Genomic DNA, 23,805 nt, shown 5'->3' with positions numbered 1-23,805 from the left:
AATGAGAATGTAGTGCTGTCATATCTGATTAACACATTTTACCATGTTCGAACCCATTGCACAGATTTTCCCACCAAACTACCGCAGAAAATGTGAAAAAGGTCCGATTCTGATTGTTCATATTCTACTGCACTGGGTTTGTAGCTTAAATTGGTCTTCAACATCATATTACAAAGCTCTCAGTGACACTCGTGAAGTACCGCGAGACTTCATTACACTCCCGGAACCGAAAGCGACAAGAAAACACAAAAGGGCAACCAAAATACATTCACTTTCCACAAGTTGAGCTTTTCTTGTGGTAAAAAAAGAGGAGAAATGTTGTTGGAAGCTTTCAGTGCAACCCTTGCTTGAACCAAGGGGTCTTTTCCACGTCTCTGTGGGCTTCTAAAAAGAGGAAAAGGCCACGAGGGATGGTCTGAGGTCGGTCAGTGTGTGTTATCTGCGGCAGGCATAAGCATTAATATTCTTGATGACGTAGAAGCCGATGGACACAGGTGGCATAGCTATCGTTCTTCCTGCCCTGAGAGTCCGTGGCTTCAGCTCAGGGAACGTCTCATTGTCCACCATACGCAAGGGCTCCCCGTTCAGCTGCACAGACCTGCAGAGCAAAGGGACGTGTGTTAGGGTGCAACCTGTTTTATATTAAAGGGTTGGTTCACCCAAAAATGAAAATTCTGTCATGAACTACTCACCCTCATGTCGTTTCAAACCTGTAAGACCTTTGTTCATCTTCAGAACGCAAATTAAGATATTTTTGATGACATTTGAAAGCTCTCTGACCCTCCATAGACGGCAAGGCTCCTTCCACGTTGAAGGTCAAGACAGGTACCAAGAACTTCGACAAAATAGTCCATGTGACATCAGTGGCTCAACTGTAATTTTATGAAGCTATGAAAATATAATAGCGCAATGCACATGCGTGGTGCTGCTGATGAACACCACGTATGCGCTGCCCCTTGTTTACATTCACTCTCTAAAATATCGCTAGGGTGACACGGAGGGGAAGAACTGTATTTTCGTAGCTTCATAAAAACATGGTTGAGTCACTGATGGCACATGGACTATTTTGTCTTGGTACCTTTCTGGAACTTCAATGTCAAGGAGCCTTTCTGTCTATGGAGGGTCAGAGAGCTCTCGAATTTCATCAAAAATCTCTTAATTTGTGTTTTGAAGATGAATGAAGGTCTTACGGGTTTGAAACGACATGAGGGCGATTAGTTAATGACAGAATTTTCATTTCTGGGTGAACTAACGCTTTAATATATCAATGTGAGAATTGCAGAAGCTCAGTGAAGAGCCCTATTCCTGTAACTGTGATGGGCTTTTAAATATATAAATAAGTTAATTTGTTAATCAAATTTCATTCCAAGTACAAAAATAGACAAAAATAGCTGGTTTTAGGACCCAGTTACCCCAAAGTGTAAAAGGGAGTCTCCAATAATAGAAACTCTCGAATCGCGCACTAGAGGGCGCTACAGATGCATTATCAACCTTATAGAAAACACAAACATCCCGATATGAGAGTGTTTGGAACAGCTGGATGCCACACACTACTGTACAAAAGTTTGGGATTTGTACGATTATTTAAATGTTTTTTAAAAATAAGTACTTAATGCTCACCAAAGTTGCATTTGCTTGATCAAAATATTGTAAAAATCATAATATTGTGAAATATTAAACTTTTCTATTTTAATATATTTTAAAATATCATTTATTTCTGTAAAGTTTAATTTCTCAGCATCGTTACTCCAGTCTTCAGTGTCACATGATCCTTCAGAAATCATTCTAATATGCTGATTTGTTATGCTGATTATTATTATCAATGTTGAAAACACTTTTTTTAGGATTCTTTAATTAAAAGAACGTTCAAAAGCACATTTATTTGAAATGTGTTTTTTTTTTTTTTTTTTGAATTTTTAACAATTTTTTATTTAAAAAAAATACAATTATAAATGCCTTTACTGTAACTTTTTGATCAATTTAATGTAGTATTAACTTCTTTCCTAAATAAATAAATAAATAAAGACAGAAAGAAAGAAAGAAAGAAAGAAAGAAAGAAAGAAAGAAAGAAAATAAGAAAATAACCAGACTGTTAAAAGTTTTGTTTAGTTAAAACAAAATTCAGATTTTAATTTTAAAGATCTTTAATGACTAATATAATACATAATAAAAACTACTTTATATATCATTTATTGATTTCAGTGTCTTCATTAGAGAAATGGAAGGTCATGTTGCATTGTGTCATATAATAACCCTAGTAAAAAGTAATAGATGTTAAAAGCATTTATTTTATACTAAGTATAGTTCGTTCAAGTCTATTAACATATTTACTGACAAATTGCTTGAGACTTACTGACATAAAAATTATATTAAAAATTTGCAATTAAACTTTATTTGGAGTACTACTTGTGCACAATTCACATTTCCTACTATTAAGCCTAAAATATGTTTTAATGTCACTATTGATAAGGAATGTATGATTCTTAAATAATATCGGTCTTTCAATGTTTTAAAGTCTACTTGCAATAGTTTCACTTCAGCACAATCAAATATACTTAAGTATATCTTTAGCACTACTTCAGGACAACTTAAGTGCATTAAGTACAAAATTGTTCCAGTTTAGCAGACTTTATACCAGTTAATACTAAAAGTACAAATGCAGGGTATATTTATTAAGTACATAATATGTAAATGTATTTGTAGTACTTAGCATGAAATAACTGTATTTTAAATACATTTTAGTATATTTATTTTTCACTAGGGAATCCACAGAATATGCAAATATAGTAGGTAATTTGGATATCTGGATACTGTACACAGCACTTCATACTACAAAAATAGTAAGAGTAATACGGCAGTGTGTTATTCTGAGCACAGCAAGTGATTCTGTCATACTCCTTGCCATCATGATAAATAAATAAACTAGGGAAGAGGGGGAAAAAACAATATTACCGTGTCATCGTTGTCTGCGGTCCACGTATCAGTTGACGGTAGCCACTGACATATTATAAAAAAATACTATGGAAGTCACTGACTACCGTCAACTGTTTAGTTACAACCATTCTTCAAAATATCTTCTTTTGTGCTCAACATAATAAAGAAACTCATACACACTTTTAAAAATAAAGGCTCCAAAGGGGTGTTTTTGCAGTGGTGTCATAGAACCACCATTTTTGGTTCTCCAAAGAACCTTTCAGTGAACAGTTCTTAAAAGAACCATTTTAAAGAACATTTTAAAAATCTAAAGAACCTTTTTTCCATCATAAGATTCCATGGATGTTCAAGGTTCTTCATGGAACCATCAATGCCAAAAAACAGGGTTAAGAGTGCAGGTTTGGAACACGTGGAGGGTGAGAAATGACAGAACTGTTTTTTTTTTTTTGGGTGAATTATCCCTTTAACACGAGTCTAATCACAGATGGAAGTTTAAATGTTTATTCTTATATGAAAAACTTCAAATGATTTTTTTCTATATGCACTGTTGGATACACTTTTATAAAGAAAGGACCCGTCTGAGCATTTCCTATAGTTCTACTCTTTCTGCAGACGTCTGGACGATCAATCTCATCTTATGATACCACAGACTGAAATGATCAGGAAGCTGAGTTTGCTTTGGGCCCGAAGCCCTTGTGAAGCGCAGTGTGACGGCACGCATCAGACGCAACGGTGAGGTGGGACTGTTGATCTTCCCAATCAACCTTCCCCCCCAGGGAGGATTTATGCTCAGGAGTTCAAAGCGCACAGAAGTATGTAAGAACACAGTCAGTGGTGTTTCTCTCAGGGCTTCTGCAGAGGAAGATCAGCATTTCCTTTGGATAGAACGCAAATTGAATTAAAGTCTCCAGATAGTTCTGGAGCTCTAACAACCTCTGGCTACAGATGTAGGTATGTGTTTGAGAAATGAAAAGACCTGAAAAGACAAACCCTTCAAGGCACACAGAGATCACAAACATCAGGCGTGATCACACAGTAGCTCTGCTTTGAGAAACTCCAGGTCTGAAGTTCTCAACACAGCTGTGTCTCAGATTTAAAAGATAATGTTCAGATCAACTTCTATATTAAACAGCTTTTAAGGCTTAGAAAAAGAACATCGGGTAACTTAGAGAGCGGTACACAGACTTTTTGGAAGAAAACATTTTTAAGCATTTAAAAACTTACTCTCCTTTTCTAAATATTACTATTCAGAACAGCGACGAAGTACTGAAAATAATGACTTTTCTGTGATAATGTAATAGTGAAAACCGTGTTTGAAATGTTTAGAGTCCTCAAAAAACAATAATAAAAATAATAGCTGCACATAAAATAAATAAAGTCGATCATTTGTTATATTAGTATTTCTACACAATTTATAACATTTATTTACACATTATTACAGTAAAACAGTAATAATGTTATTTAAAATAACTCTTTTTTTTATTTATAATATATTTTTAAATTAATTTGGTCCTGTGACAGAAAAGCTAAACAACATAATTTCTTTGAAATAAATGGAATATTTTTTTTTGTAAAAGTAAGTCAAAATAAAAGTCTTTAAATCACTTTAGATTAATTTAATGCATCCTAGTAATTTTTTTTTCAAAAATAAAGTTTCTTTAAAACATATTCAGTACATTTTTTTAACTCTATAAAAGCCTTCAGTTTATTTTTAATTTAATGCGTAGTATTAATTTCTTATAAATAATTTAAAACAACTCTTTTCTATTTAATATATTTTTTAATGAAATTAGTATTCATTTTTTTTTTTTTTTTACAAATACTATTTTTAGTAAAAGCAATTCCAAGAAAAAGTCTTCACTTTTGATCAATTTAATGCATCCTAGTATTAATTTTCTTTCATAAATAAAATAATAACAAAATATATATGTGAATCCTTTCCTGTGACAGCAGAATTTCTTTGAAATATATTAAGTACATTTTTTGTAACACTGTGAAAGTCTTCACGGTCACTTTTATCAATTTAATGTATAGTATTAATTTCTTAAAAATAATTAAAAACAACTCTTTTCTTCACATGCAATTCTTACAATTTTTTCAAATACAATTTTTTTGTAAAAGTAATTTAATGTCAAAGTCTTCTCTTTTAATGACAATGCATCCTAGTATTAATTTTCTTTCAAAAATAAAATAATTTAAACAAAGAATAAAAACTAATAATAATAATTTCTTTGTCTTGGCAGTCACTTAATGCATAGTATTAATTTCTTAAAAAGATTCTAAAATAACCTTTTTTTTTTACCATTATTAAAAGCATTTTGTTTTGTGACGGAAAAGCTAAACAACAGAATTTCTTTGAAATACATGAAATACCATTTTTGTCAAAGTAATTCAACATAAAAGTCTTCACTTTTGATCAATTCAATGCATCCGAGTATTTATTTATTTTTTTTCCAAAAATTAAATAATTATATATTTTATTAAGTATTATATATTTTACAAAAAATGTTTTGAATAGATTTGTGCTGTCACAGGAATAAATTCACACACACACACACACACATATATATATATATATATATATATATATATATATATATATATATATATATATATATATGCATGTGTGGGTGTGTGTGTGTGTGTGTGTGTGAATTTATTCCTGTGACAGCACAAATCTATTCAAAACATTTTTTGTAACACTGTAAAAGTCTTCACACTCACGTTTTCCAATTCTTTATTTATTTATTAGTCTTTGATTTATATTTGAAATGAGTGCTGCAGTGTCTTGTATCTGAAAGACTGTAAATGTCAGGTAAATGTACCCAGCTCTCTGAATACCCCTTTCTCTCTTTGTTTCCATTTTGAATTACAGAAATATGATTCAAAACAGACAAAGACAGATCGGCCAAACACTGTAGGGAAAATGTATCCTTGAAAAGAGCAACTCTGTCTGAGAGTGTTTAAGTGTGACCCCACAAAATGAGCAGTTAATTTCCCTGCATATGTGTTACAGAGGAGTTAAGCATTGGAATGTGTCATGAGTAACTTTATAGTCTGCCTGTATATGTTACTCACTGAATTTGCTCTGGAACACACTGATTCAGCCCATATGGAGCTGTGGCCATTTCTGAAGACACAAACACGCCGCATGTTTCAGTATTTCGGACTGCATAGACAATGCATGGCGGGAATACCAGACCAATTAACCTAATAACTGGACTTCACGAGAAGACTTAATAGAAAAATAGCCGCAGATTTGCAAGCTTTCTAGTTTCTTTGGAATCAAAAAGAAGTCTTTTCATATTTCTATAAATATTATGGAGCAAGTGGATGGTTTATGATCATTAACCGTGGGAATGGGTCTATCAAAACACGCATGATTATGGGTTTGTTTTCATACTGGTCTGTGATAGATTGCTCTCTGTGATATAACTGGTAATTACTCTCTGCTTCTTCCTTTCTATCCTCCATTCAGATTTTCCTCCTGTTGCGGGACGGAGGGATTTTAGCGCAGACTTATTTAAAGAGGTTCTGTTTCACTGATCGACACCACGATCGTGTTTTCAAAGCGTCGCGCTTAACTCCCAATAATAGACGTTAAGCTCAGACAGAGGTGGCCTTCTGGATCACAATTCCTCAAAAGAAAACAAGAAAAAAGCGAGAGGAGTGCAAAAACTGGTTGAAATTCAAGCTGAAAGCTGCTGACAAAACCATTGCCAACATCTGCCCCGAAGGAAGCTGCATTTCACTGTACACTCAGTTTGAATTGAGCTTCAATAAACCAAGACAATGTTATTACGCTAATTCAATTGGATCGTCCATGTTTAATGGACGTTTTGATGTTTTGTTCTTGGCTTCAAATTATTTCTAGTGGAAAACTCAAAACAGAATACTCTCTGGTGTTTTTGTCGGCTCCGAGTGAAAAATATGATGTGTTTCTTAACAGCCGAGTGCAAATACAGACAATCTGTGCATCAGACCAAAATGAAATGGGGTGTTTGTGACCAGTGAGGATGTTTGTTAAGTGAAGGTTCTCATTCATGACTAATGTCTAATGTACTTGGCACCATATAAAGCATTTATGTAATAGAAAATGCTGAACACATGAACTGAAAACACATTCAGAAGAGCTTCAAGCTGAAGAATTCGTCCAGAAGGGTCAAGCTAGACGCTGAGGATGCAGACGTGTTTGTTTCAGTAAGGATAATCTTCATATCCCATTTAAGAGTTTGAGGGGATGAACAGACCGTGTTTTTATGACCCAGGTCTCTCTTTTGGCCTTTCCATGATTAGGTTAGTGTTTGGCGAAACGGGATCCCCATTTGTGGAAGACTTGAATATTTAGTTAGAAAACAGTTAGCACAGCTGTGTGTGTGTAGACAGTTATAGAGCACCAGATTTATCTGTTCCGTCTGAGTTAATGTGTTTAGTAAGGCAACAACAGTCCACGCTGATTATTACAGTAAACCGAGAACAGAAGCATAAACCACATTCTTAAATAAGCTGAGGTCAGAGATCTGAGATAACTAATAATAAGTTTAGATAATTTAATATAGTACTATATAATATAGTATAATACAATAAGATAATATAATATACTATATTTAATATAATTCTTAATGTATTATGCTCTCCACCAATGAAATCTTACAATGCTACATTTAATATAATTAATTCTCAATATTATTGAGAACAGATGCATACATAACATTCTTAATTTTATTACTGCGATACCCAGTAATAAAATTATATATAAAAAAACAATTATGAATATAATATAATTCTTAATACTTTATACTCTTCCACCAATGGAATAATATTATAATTAATACATTTAATATAATTAATATAATAATATTACTGAGAACAGAAGCATAAATCACATTCTTCATTTTATTACTGTGATACCAAGTAATAAAATTATATATAAAACCACAATTATGAATATAATATAATTCATAATGCTTTATACTCTTCCACCAATGGAATAATATTATAATTAATACATTTAATATAATTAATATAATAATATTACTGAGAACAGAAGCATAAATCACATTCTTCATTTTATTACTGCAACACCTAGTAATAAAATTCTATATATTGAACAAAATATAATATAATATAATATAATATAATATAATATAATATAATATAATATAATATAATATAATATAATTCTTAATATATTATACTCTTCCACCAAGGAAATAATATTATAATTAATATTAGTGTTTAACATTACTACAATAAATATAAATAATATAATATTATTATCATTGATAATATAATATAATATAATATAATACTTGAAACTTAAATATTAGTAGAAATATTAAAAAATGAGTCTTCCACCAATGAGTAATCTCATTTCACCAGTACTAAAAATATACTATAAAGTTGAATTTTATTATATGTATTATATTATGGTAACACTGTGACTACTTAGTTCATGTTAACTACTTTGGTTAACATGAACTAAGAATAAACAATATTTCTACAGCATTTATTAATGTTAGTTCATGTTAATTTCAACATTTACTAATGCATTATTAAATTCAAGTTGTGTTTGTTGACATTAGTTCATACAGTACACTATGAACTAACAATAAACAACTGTATTTTCATTAACTAACAAAGATACTGTAATATATTATATTATTAATATATTTCTTTTAATATAAATAAATGGAACATAAAACCTTTGAAGGGTAAAATAATTGAACAAAACTAAAATAAATTTGTCAGTTATCCTAAAACAAAAAATTAAGAGTTTACAAAGAGTATATTCAAAATGTTTTTGTGTTATTTTACATTCCTTTTCATGGATTCATGGATGATATCAGACTTACATGGAGTGAAGTCCGTCTGTGCCGAAGGGCTGTAACAGGTATTGGTGAACAGTTTTATTTCGTAAAGTCCCGGCCAGCTTAATTTTCTTCCGTGAGCGATGCAGGTTGATGATGTAGATGGTTATGGACCCTCTGACATAATCATGACTGCAGGAATGGGAGAGAAAAAAAAAACATTAAAACTTAAAAGGATCATGTGACACTGAAGACCGCAGTAACAGCTGCTGAAAATTCAGCTTTGACATCTCGGGAATAAATTACCTTCTAAAACGGACTCAAATAGAAAACAGCTACTTGAAATATTAATAATATGTCACATTATTACAATTTGTACTGTATTATGAAAGCATCCTGGGTGAACATGACAGACTTATTTCAAAAGCTACTTCTAAATGGTAATATAAATGGCGTTACAGCTAACAAACCTCTGATACTGATAATGTAATGCACCTGAGTTCCAAAACAAATCAACACATTTGAAAGAATATGGGCAGATATTGCAGATGAAATGTCTCAAACTCGCCTAATTTAGCATCTGAAATTCCACATACATTGTTCACGCACATAACACTGACAGAAACATTGAGTCTGTTCCCAGAATTCCATTTACAAGAGACAATGTGTTTTATTTTATACAAGCCCAAACCCTCCTTCAGTACACAATAACCAAATAATAAAGTACTGTATATAAGCAAAGGAGGCCCAGGACTACGTCATGTAAAAGAACTGATTGTTTTTATATAACAACTGTAAAAGCATTAGCTCCCCTCCCAAATTCGCTGGGGTAACAAAAGCTTTATATGTGTTGGAGGACTGTGCTTACGTTTCAGCGTTTCGAGGTAATACCGCTGAAGAGCAAGCTTTAGGGAGTATTAACTAAAGATAAGTATCTGGCAACATGATTAGGCAAACATGATAAAATTCAATAAGGATTTTAACGTCAAGGCAAGGAAAACATCGCTGCGGTGCATGAATACCACATGTTGCAAAGGCCCGACTGCACCGGTGAGAGATTGGCTTTTGTCAGGCGAGCCTGTTAGTAATCTCACCGATCACGAGCAACCTGGGCCATGTGCATCTTTACACCTTGGCGCACACTGAATAGAGTTCAAGGGAGAAAAAAAAAAAAAAAAATCAGGAACGAGACAAACCCGAGACTGTGTAATGAAAACATCGCTCGTGTCATGTGATACATGTGTGGTGTCTCAGTTTTAATAGACTTTGGTAACTTGGGTAGATATTTTCCAGAAGGGCGCATTAGATCAGACGAACAGATCGAAAAATGATAAACATTGTCCAAGACTTTGAAACAATGTGCCTCTCCAGCATTCGCATGGGGAACGTAAACATGGAATCCTTTGTTTGATGTCAGCGAATGGTCCTGGGGAAATGTGGACCGGAGAAACCACTCAAAGCATCGAGAAGGAGGCCTGTTTTGTATAAGGGTGTTGTGATGCATTAGCGAAGATGCTGAAAGCATATCCATGACTTGTCTGACCGGCCATTTTAACCACTAATAGAACGAAAAACTTGAAAGAGGCTAGAGGAATGAGACCCGAATGTCTGTAAACTGTTGCGAGAGGAAAAAAAAAAGTCTTTGGAACATTGTTCGCGTTTCCACTGACACAGGGGAAATTCTGGGAATTAAATAATATTGTTGTTGACATTTAAGAGTGTCATTTTAATAAAAAACATTTTTATTTAAATAAAATCGCCTGTCTGTCAATAGACACAGTCAACGTCACCTTGCCACTGGACAGGCAAAGCACTAAGTGAATCGCTTTTAGCTGTAGACCAGCTGTTTCAGGTTTCATGGCATTTACAAAGATTACTTGTTCGGTTTGTGGTGGTTTCGGTTTGATGAATAAGACACAACGTGATGAGATTTTGAACGTGGCCCAGAACTCTGTCATCCGTATGTATCAGAAATTGCCAGAGTTGTGTAACCGGATAACGTCAGTTTACTTTCAAATATTTCCTGGTTGCAGACCTAAAAACTTCAAACCCTCTCAAATGAAAATTAAGATATTAAAAAAAGAACATAGCCTACAAGTGCTTTTTCAAAGATGCTATAAATTCATATTTGATGTCAGAGCTTTACATGAACAAATTATGCAATTACAAACCAATTTCTAAACTGCAGTGTTGGGGAGTTACTAAAAGCAGCAATGCCTTATATTGGAAAGTCACTTACTGGCAAACGAAAAGAAGCAATAATCTTAAAATGTCTCTTACTTAACTCTGATTTATTTTAGTGATTTAGCCATTCATTTTAGTGATTCAGTGAATGGTTTCAGTGAGTCACTGATTCATTCTAGTGATTTAGCAATTCATTTGAGAAATTAAGAGAATTATTTCAGTGAGTAAATGATTAATTCTACTGATTTACAAATTCATTTACGATGATTTATTCTAGTGACTTAATCAATTTTTTTAGCGATTCAGTGAATCAGTGAGTCAATGATTCATTCTAGTGGTTTAGCATTGAACACGGAAGTGCAATCCTAGATGCTATAAAAAAAAACATACTTGATTTCAGAGCACATGACCAAATCATGCAATCACAAACCAATTTCTAAACTACAGTGTTGGGGAGTTACTAAAAGTAGCAATGCCTTATATTGGAAAGTCACTCAATGGCAAGCAAAAAGAAGAAATAATCTTAAACTGTCTCTTACTTAATACTCTAATTCATTTTAGCAATTCAACAATTCATTTAAGCAATTCAGTGACTGATTTCAGTGAGTCAATGATTCATTCTAGTGATTTAGCGATTAGTTTTAGTAATTCAGTGAACGATTTCAGTGAGTCAGTGATTCATTCTAGTGGTTTAGCATAGAACATAGAAGTGCAGTCCTAGATGCTATAAATAAATATTTGATGCCAGAGCTTCACATGACCAAATCATGCAATTATAATCCAATTTCTAAACTATTGCGAAGTTACTAAAAGTAGCAATGCAATATTGGAAAGTCACTCACTGGCAAGCAAAAAGAAGCAATATTCTTAAAATGTCTCTTACTTGCTCTGAATCATTTTGGTGATTCAACAATGCATTTTAGCGATTCAGTGACAAATTTCAGTGAGTCAATGATTTATTCTAGTGATATAGCGATTTGTTTTAGTGATTCGGCGAATGATTTCAGTGATCAATGATTCATTCTAGTGATTTACCGGTTCATTTTACCGATTCAGTGAATCATTTGAGTGAGTCGTTCTAGTGATTAAATTCATTTTCATGATTCAGAAATTCATTCAATCTTATGTTGTCTTTTACTTAACAAAATATGTAAATGCTGCTAGTTTTCAGCTAATACAAATGAATACAAATTATGACATTTCTATATTACTTGTGTTTAATGAATTTATTTCTTCAGCTTAGTGTTGTTTTCTAAATTTAGATCCTCACAGTTATTGCCAGATAAATATTGCTCTCATTATAAAATAAAATGATAACATCTGTGTTATATACATGACCGTTCAAAAGTTTGGGGTCAGTAAAATTTATTTAGTGTTAGTGTGTGTAAGTGATTATTACTTTTATTCAGCAAGAGTGCATAAAACTAATGATAAGTGACAAAGACATTTTTATGTTACAAAAGATTTCAAAAAGAAATCTTTTGAAACTTTTCAACCTTCTATTCATCAGAGGATTCTGGAAAAAATGTATCACGGTTTTGCAAAAAAAAAAAAAAAAATTGTAAATATAATTAAATAAATAAAAATGAAATAAAAACAAATACAAAACAAACACAATTTCACCAATTAATTTTTAAAATATGATTTTTTTAAACAATACAAAATTGTTCATTTAAATTGCAATAATATTCAGTTCACAATACTACAGTTTTACCATTGTTGTTGTTGTTTTTTTCTCAAATAAATGCTGCCTTGATGACCACAGGGAAAGAGACTTCCTTCAAAAAGCATTTAAAAAATCTTTCTGACCCCTAACTTTTGAATGGTAGTGCATTTAAAAAGACATGCTAAAATGAAACAGCTTTCATGTTTTGTTGACTGCACTTCACATTACAAGTAGCATATTTCAAAGTATCTTCCCCAATACTGTTTTCTTTACACGTCTGTTCCAGCAAAAAACGTCCGTCCTGCAGGAATCCTGAAGCCAGGGGCCTGTAGCAGCACTGACACAGAGCTGTAACTGAGCTGAGACACGGGGATCTGTAGAGCGTAAACCTACACTGCTGCTGAAAAGCTGGCAGATCCCGCTCACATCATTCTGGGGTAATAGATAATCATCAAAGGGAACGATGGCACTTTTTATCTGGCCTGGGTACAGACCTTCCTATTGTCCCGCAGCTCTACTCCCCTCACCTGCCTGAGCCTCTGGTGTCTTTCAGCGCCTCTCACACTGTAGAAAGAGACTCCGCACACTTGACAATTGATACTTGTTAAATTTTATGGGCTCTCACTCTGAAAGAGTGGCTGTCTGGACTCTGTAATTTATGAGTTTGAGAATGAGCAGGTAAGCCTTAAAATCGGCTGTGTACTCAAATGACGGGAATCTGTGTGGAGATAATGCTACAGGTCAAAAAAAAGACAATATACACACATACAATCTTGTTATGGTGATGTACACTGCCCTCCAAAAGTTTTGAAACGCCCAAGAAAAGTGGGGTTTTGGACAATATTGGCATAAATCCTTTATAAGGATTGATAAGGGACAACACAAACTATGAAAACATATTTTATTACATAAACAGTTTATACACAGAAAAAAACTTACATTTTCGATTCATCAAAATATCCACCATTAGCAGCTATTACAGCTCTGCATAATCTGGGCCTAAATTCATTGTATTCTAAACTTAATTGGCAATCAATTGTTGAAGCTATTAAGTTGTGCTGACCCAAAAATCTTTGAAAAACCTGGGCCAAGTTTAAACCAGTAACCAGGCATCACATCTGGCAATAGGGCATGTCTGACTTATTATTGCTGGTCTTCAATGATAATGTCAAGTTACTTTAATGTATTTGTACCAAAAAATGATAAGGATTTATATTGATATCGTCCAAAACCACACTTTGCCAGGGGTGTTTTCTAACTTTTGAAGGGCAGTGTATTTGCTGAATATGCTAAAGTTATGGTGCAAAATCTAATAAGCAGCCTACCTAGACAGCAGTTTAAGGGATTACAAGTGCATTCCTGTCAACATGAACATTTCATTGAATTTGTTTCTGGAGCCAATTTTCACATTAGGCAATCAAGTGCCAACCCAACACAGGACCAAAATTGTTGATTGTACAAAATTGAATTACAGTGGTTTCATGCTCTCTGCATCCATTATTCCACCACATAAAACACTGCGGTCAGAACAAACCATGTTTATCTCTATTTGAAGTGAAGCTGTATTAAATGCAGTCTGGGCTATATTTAAATAGTTTTGTTCGAAACGCTAGGCAATAAGATCATGGTTTCTACAAAATTATTACACAGCGCAACAGTTTTGAACACTGATATAATAATAATGTTTCTTGAAAAGCAAATCAACATATTAGAATGATTTCTGTAGGATCATGTGATACTGAAGACCGGAAAGATTCAGCTTTGCATTACAGGAATAAATTGCATTTTTTATTAAAATAGGGAAGCAAGATGCCACCGTAGACCGAACACGCATTTTTGCATGTTCACTCTGTGATGCAGACACCATGAGAATTTTGTTTTACATAATTATTCAGTGGCTATAGTCTAGAACAGAAGAGTGTTTACTGAGGTTAAAATTCATCTTTGAGAACTGCAAATGGATTATGTGTTACTCCACCCTACCACACTTGGCACGAAAGTCAGCCAGACACGCAAAAAGTTCACTTCTCCAGAGGAGGTGACAGTTTTTCTTGACTCCCGACAAGTTCCTGCTTAGACACAATGCGATTGTATTGTGGATTGTGCCTAGATTACATTTCCTCTGTCTTATTATTGCATTATGAAGAGACTGCGCAGCATTGCAGATGCCTGATTTATGGTGCGATCACTTTGGGTGAAGATGAAGAATGGTGTTTTGAAACAAGGTTTGTTTGGAAAAACTTGTGAGATGGTTGAAAGGGCGGCTCCCTTTTTTCTTACATAGGCTCATTGGAAATATGTGCATCTATATACATTTCTGCTAAACTGAAAAAAAAAAAAAAACACGTACCAACACTGCCCTCCAAAGTTTGGAAACACCCCTGGAAAAGTGTGGTTTTGGACGATATCAGCATAAATCCTTATCATTTTTTGGTGCAAATACATTCAAGTAACTTGACATTATCACTGAAGAAAAGCAGTAATAAATTTCATTTTGATTACATAATAATGGCAATATATACATGTCAAAGTCAGACATGCCCCTTTGCCAGCTGTGATGCCTGGTTACTGGTTTAAACTTGGCCCAGGCTTTTAAAAGATTTTTGGGTCAGCACACCTAAATAGCTTCAACAATTGATTGCCAATTAAGTTTAGAATACAATGAATTTAGGCCCAGATTATGCAGAGCTGTAATAGTTGCTGAAGGTAGATATTTTGATGAATCGAAAAAGTAAGTGTTTTCTGTGTATAAACTGTTTATGTAATTAAATATGTTTTCATAGTTTGTGTTGTCCCTTATCAGTGCAAAATTATCACAAATTAAAAAGATTCATGCCAATATTGTCCAAAACCCCACTTTTCTAGGGTGTTTCAAAACTTTTGGAGGGCAGTGTATATGTGCAGATCACTGCAGTTCATACTTTTGAATGTTGTCATCACATATACAGCTTCATATGCATGAGTTTTCTAATTTAGTAGGTTTAAAAACTATGGTTCGACAAAACAGCTTGTGTTAAAACAGCACAGCTGCATCAACAAATGCATTTTTAAATCACTTTTGCATTTGTTAACACTATCAGGTATGTTTAGAGCTGGGTTTGGTGTGGGGGATATTTCCAACACGGTAGAGCATTAACCTTTAGCGACACTCCCCAGATATTTGAATTCTGAACAGCTGCATTACTACCTCAAGCAGCATAATAAAAACGCAGCAATACATGCCTGTACCAACATAAAAACATGCCACGGTCATGTATTGAACTTTGGCAGCACTCTCTGGACATTTCATTTTGAAACAGCCGCAAAACGTGCAGTAAGGTATGTAAGGTATGTTGCAGAAATGTATATAGAGGCACATTTTCATGAGCCTGAGACCATACACTTTAAAAAACAAAAAACACAATTTGTTGAGTTAGCTTAAAATAATTTGTTACCCTGCTGCCTTAAAATTTTAAGTTCAGTCAACTCAAGTTTAGTCAACTTGAAATGTTAAGTTGTACTAAGTGACAACTTAGATATTTGTATTTGTTAAACTTAAAAGTTGGGTAAGTGACCCAGCTGCCTTAAAATTTTAAGTTGAAACAACTCAAATATCGAAGTTGTCACTTAGTACAACGTAACATTTCAAGTTGAATAAACTTTTTTTTTTGAGTTGACTGAACTTTTAAGGCAGCCGAGTAACAAATTATTTTAAGGTGACTCAACAATTTATTTACAGTGTATATTTCTCTTTTAGGTCATGATCTGTACAGTTCAAAGATGTTAGATGCAGCTGTTTCTCAAGTGAGATTTATGACAATGATTAAGACACTTTGTATTTGTAGTTGGAGTGTCTAAGAAATTCATAATCCTATAAAAGAAGGTTTTGTCTTGTATCAGAAAAGAAAAGATCAATATCATTTTTACAAGAAACACATTTAGATAAATAGGAACATTTAAAATTAAAACAAGGAGGTTATAATCAAGTATACTTCATCCTTTTCATTGTAGAGATCCTATTTATAAGGAAAAATAACTGGAGCCAGTTTTAAAGATGCAGAATGGAGAAGTGCCATGTCCGCATGGGGCAGGCTGTGGATTTTACAAAGAAGGCACACTTTATTACCTGAACCAATCCTCAGTGTGTTTAAACACTTATTTAACACTGGGCGGCTTGATGAATCTCTGAGAGAAGCTAATATTTGTCTTACATTTGAAAAAAGTTAAACCTCCTGAAGTCTGCTCTTAATGCAGACCTAAATACGGACAGGAAATTGCTAGCTGAAGTCTTGGCTTCTCATTTGGAGAAGATAATAAATGACGTTATCAAGGATGACCAAGTAGGTTTTATAAGAGGGCGCTTGTTTTGCAACAATTGAAAACTCCTTAATGATACACAATCATTTAAACAGCACATGATTTTGAGGGGTTAGTGACTCCTCTCTCCATTCGAACGCACTGAGTGGTCATATTTATTTTTGGTTTTGGATAAATGTAATTGCTATTGAACCCCTAGCTGAGGCGATTACAATAGAACCATCAACTGAAGTTTTGCGGACTGATGAAAGGCATCATAAAATGGCCCTTTATGCAGATGATGTGTTCAAATCCTCAAATCAATTTAAAATCCTTAGCTTCAGTACATCTCTTCTCAATATTATAAATACTTTAATATGTTCTTAGGATATTAAGTCAACCTAAACAAGTCTGAGCTATACCTGTTGGTACCATGAAAACAATGCCAAATATTAGTCCTTCATTTCCATTTAAAGGGGTCATATGATGCAATTTCATATTTTCCTTTGTCTTTGTGTTACAAGCCGTTTGTGCATATAAAGTCTCAAACCTGAAGAAATATTCTTACTAAAAGTTAAGACTCATACACACCAAATCTATGTCACTGTGTGGGAAAATTTGCATAACACCGCCCAAATGTATATGCAAACAAAGAAGGCGCAACTTTTATTTTCGCTGTACTATTGTTGGTACCACCAACATGTTGTGGAGACGCTGTGTGTTTCGTTGCGAAACCAAAACTACTTTGTTTGGCCTTCCAAAACACAACTAGAAATCAGTGGTTAAGTTGTATTTACAACACTGTTCCAGAACAGTACAATCCAAATATTCGAGTGTGTGCACCGCAATTTACGGAGGATTGTTTCCTGAACCTGGGAGAGTACAGTTTTGGACGGCTGTGCACAAAGTCTTTTCCAAAAAGTGAGGCAATTCCAACTTTGCAAAGACAGACTGGCGCTTCTGACTCACAGCCTGTAAGCATGTTTTCATATTTAAAGAATTTGCTACTGATTATTCAAATGTGAGTTTTGAGCAGTGTAGAGTAGCGCTTGTTGTTTGTCGTTTCTATGATCACAAATACAGACATGGTTTTATGTTGACATAGTATCGTCCCTGCCGTGCGATGCAGTGAATAAAAAAGAGAGTATAAGTCATTATAATAAGTAATTATGTTCCCACTGGATGCAACAAATGCCTTATTTATAGCGGGTGTCAGGATTGCTTTAAGCTAATATTCCAAATATGGTAAGGGGCGTAACCTTTCTGTCACACACTTAAGGTATTCGGCCAATCACAACGCACTGGATAGCTGGCCAATCAGAACACACCGCACTTTTCAGAATGATGAGCTTTGTAAAAATCAATGCGTTTTAGAAAGTTGGGGCAAAGATGAGCAACAATAATGTACGGTACGTGGAAAATAATGTGTTTTTTAACCTTAAACCATGTTGCATTACACCAAATACACAAAATATGTTCTTCTTAGCAACGTCATATGACCCCTTTATGTGGAGGATTTATATACTCAGGTATTTCTGTAAGCCGTCTATTCAAAAATGTATATGAAGCCAACTTTACCCCTTGATTTGGTAAAATCAGAAAAAAGATTTACATTGTTGGAATACTCTACCTTCCTCCCGGTTAGATCCTTTATTTTTGATCCTTGGGCTGCCTGATAAAGCTTTGATTTTACCAAAAGAAAAAAGGCTATATAATCTTTTTTTAATCTTTTTATAATCCTTTGCAGCTAGGAAAAACACATTATCGAGAAGGATAAGGCACAAGACTCCAACTATAAAGGGCTGGCACAAAATATTGATTAAACTAATTCCTTTGGAATATTTAACTTGTCCAGTTAATGTTCAGCCAGAAAAGTTTTTCAATGTCTGGACACTCTATTTCAGTAATTTAGGACTGAACTGTTTACTATTCTGCAGAAATGTTTTCATTCATGTGCCTCAAGTGAATACATAATGGTTTTGAACTCGTGATGTACTGTCGTTATATTCCTTTCACACTTTTATGGCCTTTGATAAATGTGCTTGTTATTATTTCTGCCAACTGTTTTTTCTCTACATGGTGGGGAATTTGTGTGTTGTGCTTTTTGTTGAAGTTTATTTGAAAATGTTTATAAATCTTGTTTATAATATTTATAAATAAATAATTTAATAATATAAAAATAAATAATATTTATTTTTTATTTTAAATTGTAATATTTTATAACATTAATGTTATATATATATAACATTATATAACATTAATGTTATATATATATATATATATATATATATATAACATATAATATATAATATTTATAAATAAAAAACTTATACATAAATAATACATAATACATAAATAATATTTTTTATTTGAAAATGTTGTATACAAAAAAACATATAAAAAAAATATATTTGAAAATGTACTTCGGTTCCTAGAACACCTCCTTTAAATCTGGCATGAATTTTGAATTTTCAACTTGTACTTATTGATACTATAAAATGAACTAAATGTGTTAACCAAGCCAGCTACAAAAAAAAAAAAATATTATTCTGCTGTCCAAAAGTCATACTTTCAGCACATTTCAGTGCATAAACAGGATACTAACTAGAGTGTAATCAGAGAATTGTTTCCTATTAGCAAAATATTTTCTATTGCACAGAAAAGAGCAATGGCAACCTACATTTTATATATATATATATATATATATATGAAGCACATGTGCTTCAGTCTTTTATTGACAAGGACATTTTCTTGGATGCTCGATTGGGAGATATAAGCATAGTCTTTCTTTTGGAAGCTTTTCCTGTTAAAACTGAGAAACAACAAAGCAAAAACATCGCTTGACCATAATAAATGAAATGGCTCATAGAATTGAAAGATACAAAATTGCTATCAGGGGGAACAAAGCATATTTCCAGTCATTCTCTTACAGGGAAAACAAAACTGATAAAGATGCATGTGCAAAATGTACCTCGGTTCCTAGAACACCTGCTTTAAATCTAGCATGCATTTTCAACTTGTACTTATCAATTTTAGAAAAGGAACTAAATGTGTTAACCAAGCCAGGCACAAAAAAACGTGTGTGTGTTTTGTGATTGTGCATGCAAAATATTATTCTGCTACATTTTCTAGTCCAAAAGTCATACTTTCAGCACATTTCAGTGCATAAACAGGATACTAACTAGCTTAGTGTAATCAGAGAATTGTTTCCTACATGATTAGGAATGATTCCTACAAAATTTTCTATTGCACAGAAAAGAGCAATGGCAACCTGAATTTCACATGCATATATATATATATATATATATATATAATTTATAAATAAATAAATAATATTTTATTTATATGTAATATTTCATAATATTAATGTTTTTACTGTATTTTAAAATCCAGTAATAAATGTAGCCTGGATGAGCATAATAGCCTTATTTTTGAAATGCTTTTTATGATTTTTTTCTTTTCTTTCTTTTTTTTTTTTTTTAAATATCAAGGCATGCTTAGGTTTTGGAAAAGAACTTCTATATTTAAACGAATAGATCTTACATCAGACAGTCTGATGAACCTACTTGTGAAAGCTGGTGCAGTGCGCATAGATGCGGAGTTTGTCCCGAATCACCCGTCCAGGGCGTGGTTTCCTCTGGAGACCTGCGACGTGCACCGCGAGCACCCTGGGGCCCACCAGACGTTTAAAGAGCAGAGATAACCAGTAATCCTACAACACCAACACACAAAACACATGTTACAAAATAAAAAGCATCACTGAGCCATTTTTACTGGAGCTCTGCCATGTCAACACGCATGTTAGGTCATGCTATTCTGCCATGGAGTCGTGTTAGCGTGGTGCACCTCTGCAAAAGAAACATGATTCATGCAAGATGATTCTGGTTTAAATACACCGGACAGATGTGGCATTTCTCCGCCAGCAGAATTCCAATGAATTCCAGCATCTTTCAAAGGAGTTTTAATTTTAGAATTGTTAAAGAGAAAGAAGTAGAAAGCCGAATTTGAAAAGTGTAAGAAAAAAAAAGTAGGCGTAACATAAGTTTCTCATATCTGCCTTCACTTTAGTACGAACGACTCTTCTCTTTTTTTTTTGAAGCACATGTGCTTCAGTCTTTTATTGAGAAGGACATTTTCTTGGATGCTCAAATGGAGAGATATAAGCATAGTCTTTCTTTGGATGCTTTTCCTGTTAAAACTGAGAAACAACAAAGCAAAAAAAAAAAAATCGTTTGACCATAATAAATGAAATGGCTCATAGAATTGAAAAATACACAATTGCTATCAGGGGGAACAAAGCATATTTCCAGTCATTCTCTTACAGGGAAAACAAAACTGATAAAGATGCATGTGCAAAATGTACCTCGGTTCCTAGAACACCTGCTTTAAATCTGGCATGAATTTTCAACTTGTACTTACTGATTTTATAAAAGGAACTAAATGTGTTAACCAAGCCAGGCACAAAAAACGTGCGTGTGTTCGTGATTGTGCATGCAAAATATCATTCTGCTACATTTTCTAGTCCAAAAGTCATACTTTCAGCACATTTCAGCGCATAAACAGGATACTAACTAGCTTAGTGTAATCAGAGAATTGTTTCCTATATGATTACATTCATTTTAATTGCACAGAAAAGAGCAATGGCTAGCTTAGTGCAATCAGAGAATTGTTTCCTACATGATTACATACATTTTTATTGCACAGAAAAGAGCAATGGCTACCTGAATTTCACATGCATGACTGCAATAGGTCTCTCCTAATACCTCTCATCAGTTCCCAAATTCAACACCTAATTGAACTGGTTCAAAGCAGCATGTGTGCATCAGGAAGTTCCCATGCAATCCTGCATATGGCAGCATTTAAAGGCTTCTTTTCCAGGGAAACTTTAACTTAATTTGCTCCGGCAGTGTACATTGTGCAGCATCTGCTATAGGCAGTGGGAAAAAGAGATTCGGGAATGGGTGGGTCTTTTCCAACTGTAAAAAAAACAACAACAATGTAAAAATGTATATTTTTAACAACATAAAAGTCCAAATCTCAAGTAATGCAATGCAATATGATGCCATGAAACTTCTGAATTAACTATGAATTAATCAAATTTTCTCTTTTGAAGCTATTTGAATTGCACATCTTAGGACTGAACCAGAGACCAAAGTCTAGATAAGAGGTTTTCAAACTGGTTTACACTGATCTGCATGGAAAAAGGTTTATGCATTTTTAGTCTATCAAAAGGTTATGCATATGCAGGTGCACTAAGCAGCTACAGCAAACATAAAAATGCTAATAAAGCTCAAGAGTGCTCACCTCAACAACCTTTAGATCCCTTATTGTAGAAGTGAAAATACTGTGTTTGCAGATAATACTGCGATTTTGCTTAGAAAGCATTTCTCAGCCCTCCCAGTAAAAAGTGCATAGGCCATAATGACTGAATAACACAGAAACCACTTTAATAATGAATAAATTAAAGTCAAACCACTAAAGACCTGAGAGATTAAAGGATATGTCCAACTTTCTTGTCTGTAATACCAACAGGATATAAGCAAATGCCATGCCCTGTAATGCCAGACAGACACGTAATAACTTAACGTGAGAGTGCGCAACAAAAGCGAAGCAATTGTAACCACATAATAAACAACTGGGAGCAATAAGAACCTAGCATTTTAATAATATTTAAAGGTGAAGCGTGTAATTTTCACACCACTAACCACAGAGACTAAATGGAATTGGAAAAATGACTAGATGGGTGGATTTTCTGAAGAAAATGTGAGTTGTTCATGCCAGGGTGAAAGTTTCTGCCAGGATGCTGGAGTTTGCCATGGCCCCAAATCAAGCCCACCAGCATAAATAAATTAAAGTAGGACAATAAATTAATACATAAATAAACAATTGTGCAGAGTATTGAAGAGAGGTGTGCTACTTCTTCCACCTGGCAGATTAAAAATAAAAATAATATAAAAAAATAAATAAATAAAATAAAATAAAATAAAATAAAAATAATTGTGATTATTAATTAATAAAAAAATAGATGTACTTGCTTTCAGCCAGTAGATGAAAACCAGTTTTAAAGAGAGGTATTAAAGAGCATTAAAGAGAGGTGTGCTATTTCTTTTATCTGGCAGATTAAAAATAAAAATTACAGAATCAATTAATCTTAATCAAAAATCAAAACAACTAAAAAAAAAAAAAAAAAACCCAAAACAAAATCAAAGCAGCTCAGAACATATTTAATTAAATTAATGAATACATAAATCACTGATATAAAAAACCAAAAAAACCAAAAAAACAATTAAACACAAAATATACAAAATACAAAAATGTGAGCCATTGATATTAAAATAAAATAAAATAAAATAAATTAAAATAGTTGTGATTATTAAAGAGAGGTCAACTGTCTTTCACCCTGCAGTTGAAAAACTATGAATAAATAAATATACAAATAAATAATTGTGTATTAAGGAGTATTGAAGAGGGGTCTATTATTACTTTCAACTGGCAGATTAAAAACAAAACAAAACAAAACTGTCTTTAAAAATAGATACATATTTTAAAAATAATAAAAATGGAAATAAAACTTTAAAAAAAGTATATGGTTATTAATATTATTGTGCAGATTACTAAAGAGAGGTGTATTATTGCTTTCACCAGCAGATGAAAAACAATAAATAAATAAATGTGCAGATTATTAAAGAGAGGTGTGCTATTGCTTTCACTCAGCAGAACAAATAAATCAATAAATACATACATTTGCAAGCAGATTATTGAAGAGAGGTCTGCTTTTGCTGCTATTGCTTTAATCCAATAGATAGATATTTAATATGTGAAAAATAGAGATTACAATTGTCTGAACCTGGATTTAGAAATTATTTTAACATCAAAAGAATTCCACACATCACCTTAATGGTTAGACGCATAATTATATACAAATTAATGACAGAA

The 23,805-nt window shown here is 33.2% G+C and overlaps 1 protein-coding gene across 1 annotated transcript in view; it reads right to left on the bottom strand.

Annotated features, from left to right (window-relative positions):
* Window positions 1–347: 347 nt before the first annotated feature.
* The window catches only part of hpse2 (heparanase 2), a 92,212-nt gene continuing 68,754 nt past the window's right edge, over window positions 348–23,805 (bottom strand). Inside the window, exons 10-12 of the mRNA XM_051125356.1 lie at window positions 20,436–20,581; window positions 8,790–8,936; window positions 348–598 (exon numbers count right to left, since the gene is read on the bottom strand). Of these exons, the coding sequence (XP_050981313.1) occupies window positions 436–598; window positions 8,790–8,936; window positions 20,436–20,581 (456 nt within the window). The 3' untranslated portion in view covers window positions 348–435. The remainder of the gene's footprint in view (window positions 599–8,789; window positions 8,937–20,435; window positions 20,582–23,805) is intronic.

Source organism: Labeo rohita, chromosome 13 (genome assembly GCF_022985175.1).
Source record: "Labeo rohita strain BAU-BD-2019 chromosome 13, IGBB_LRoh.1.0, whole genome shotgun sequence".
Classification (NCBI taxonomy): domain Eukaryota; kingdom Metazoa; phylum Chordata; class Actinopteri; order Cypriniformes; family Cyprinidae; genus Labeo; species Labeo rohita.
Note: the sequence above shows the minus strand (reverse complement) of the source record. Positions and strands in the feature narration are given on the sequence as shown.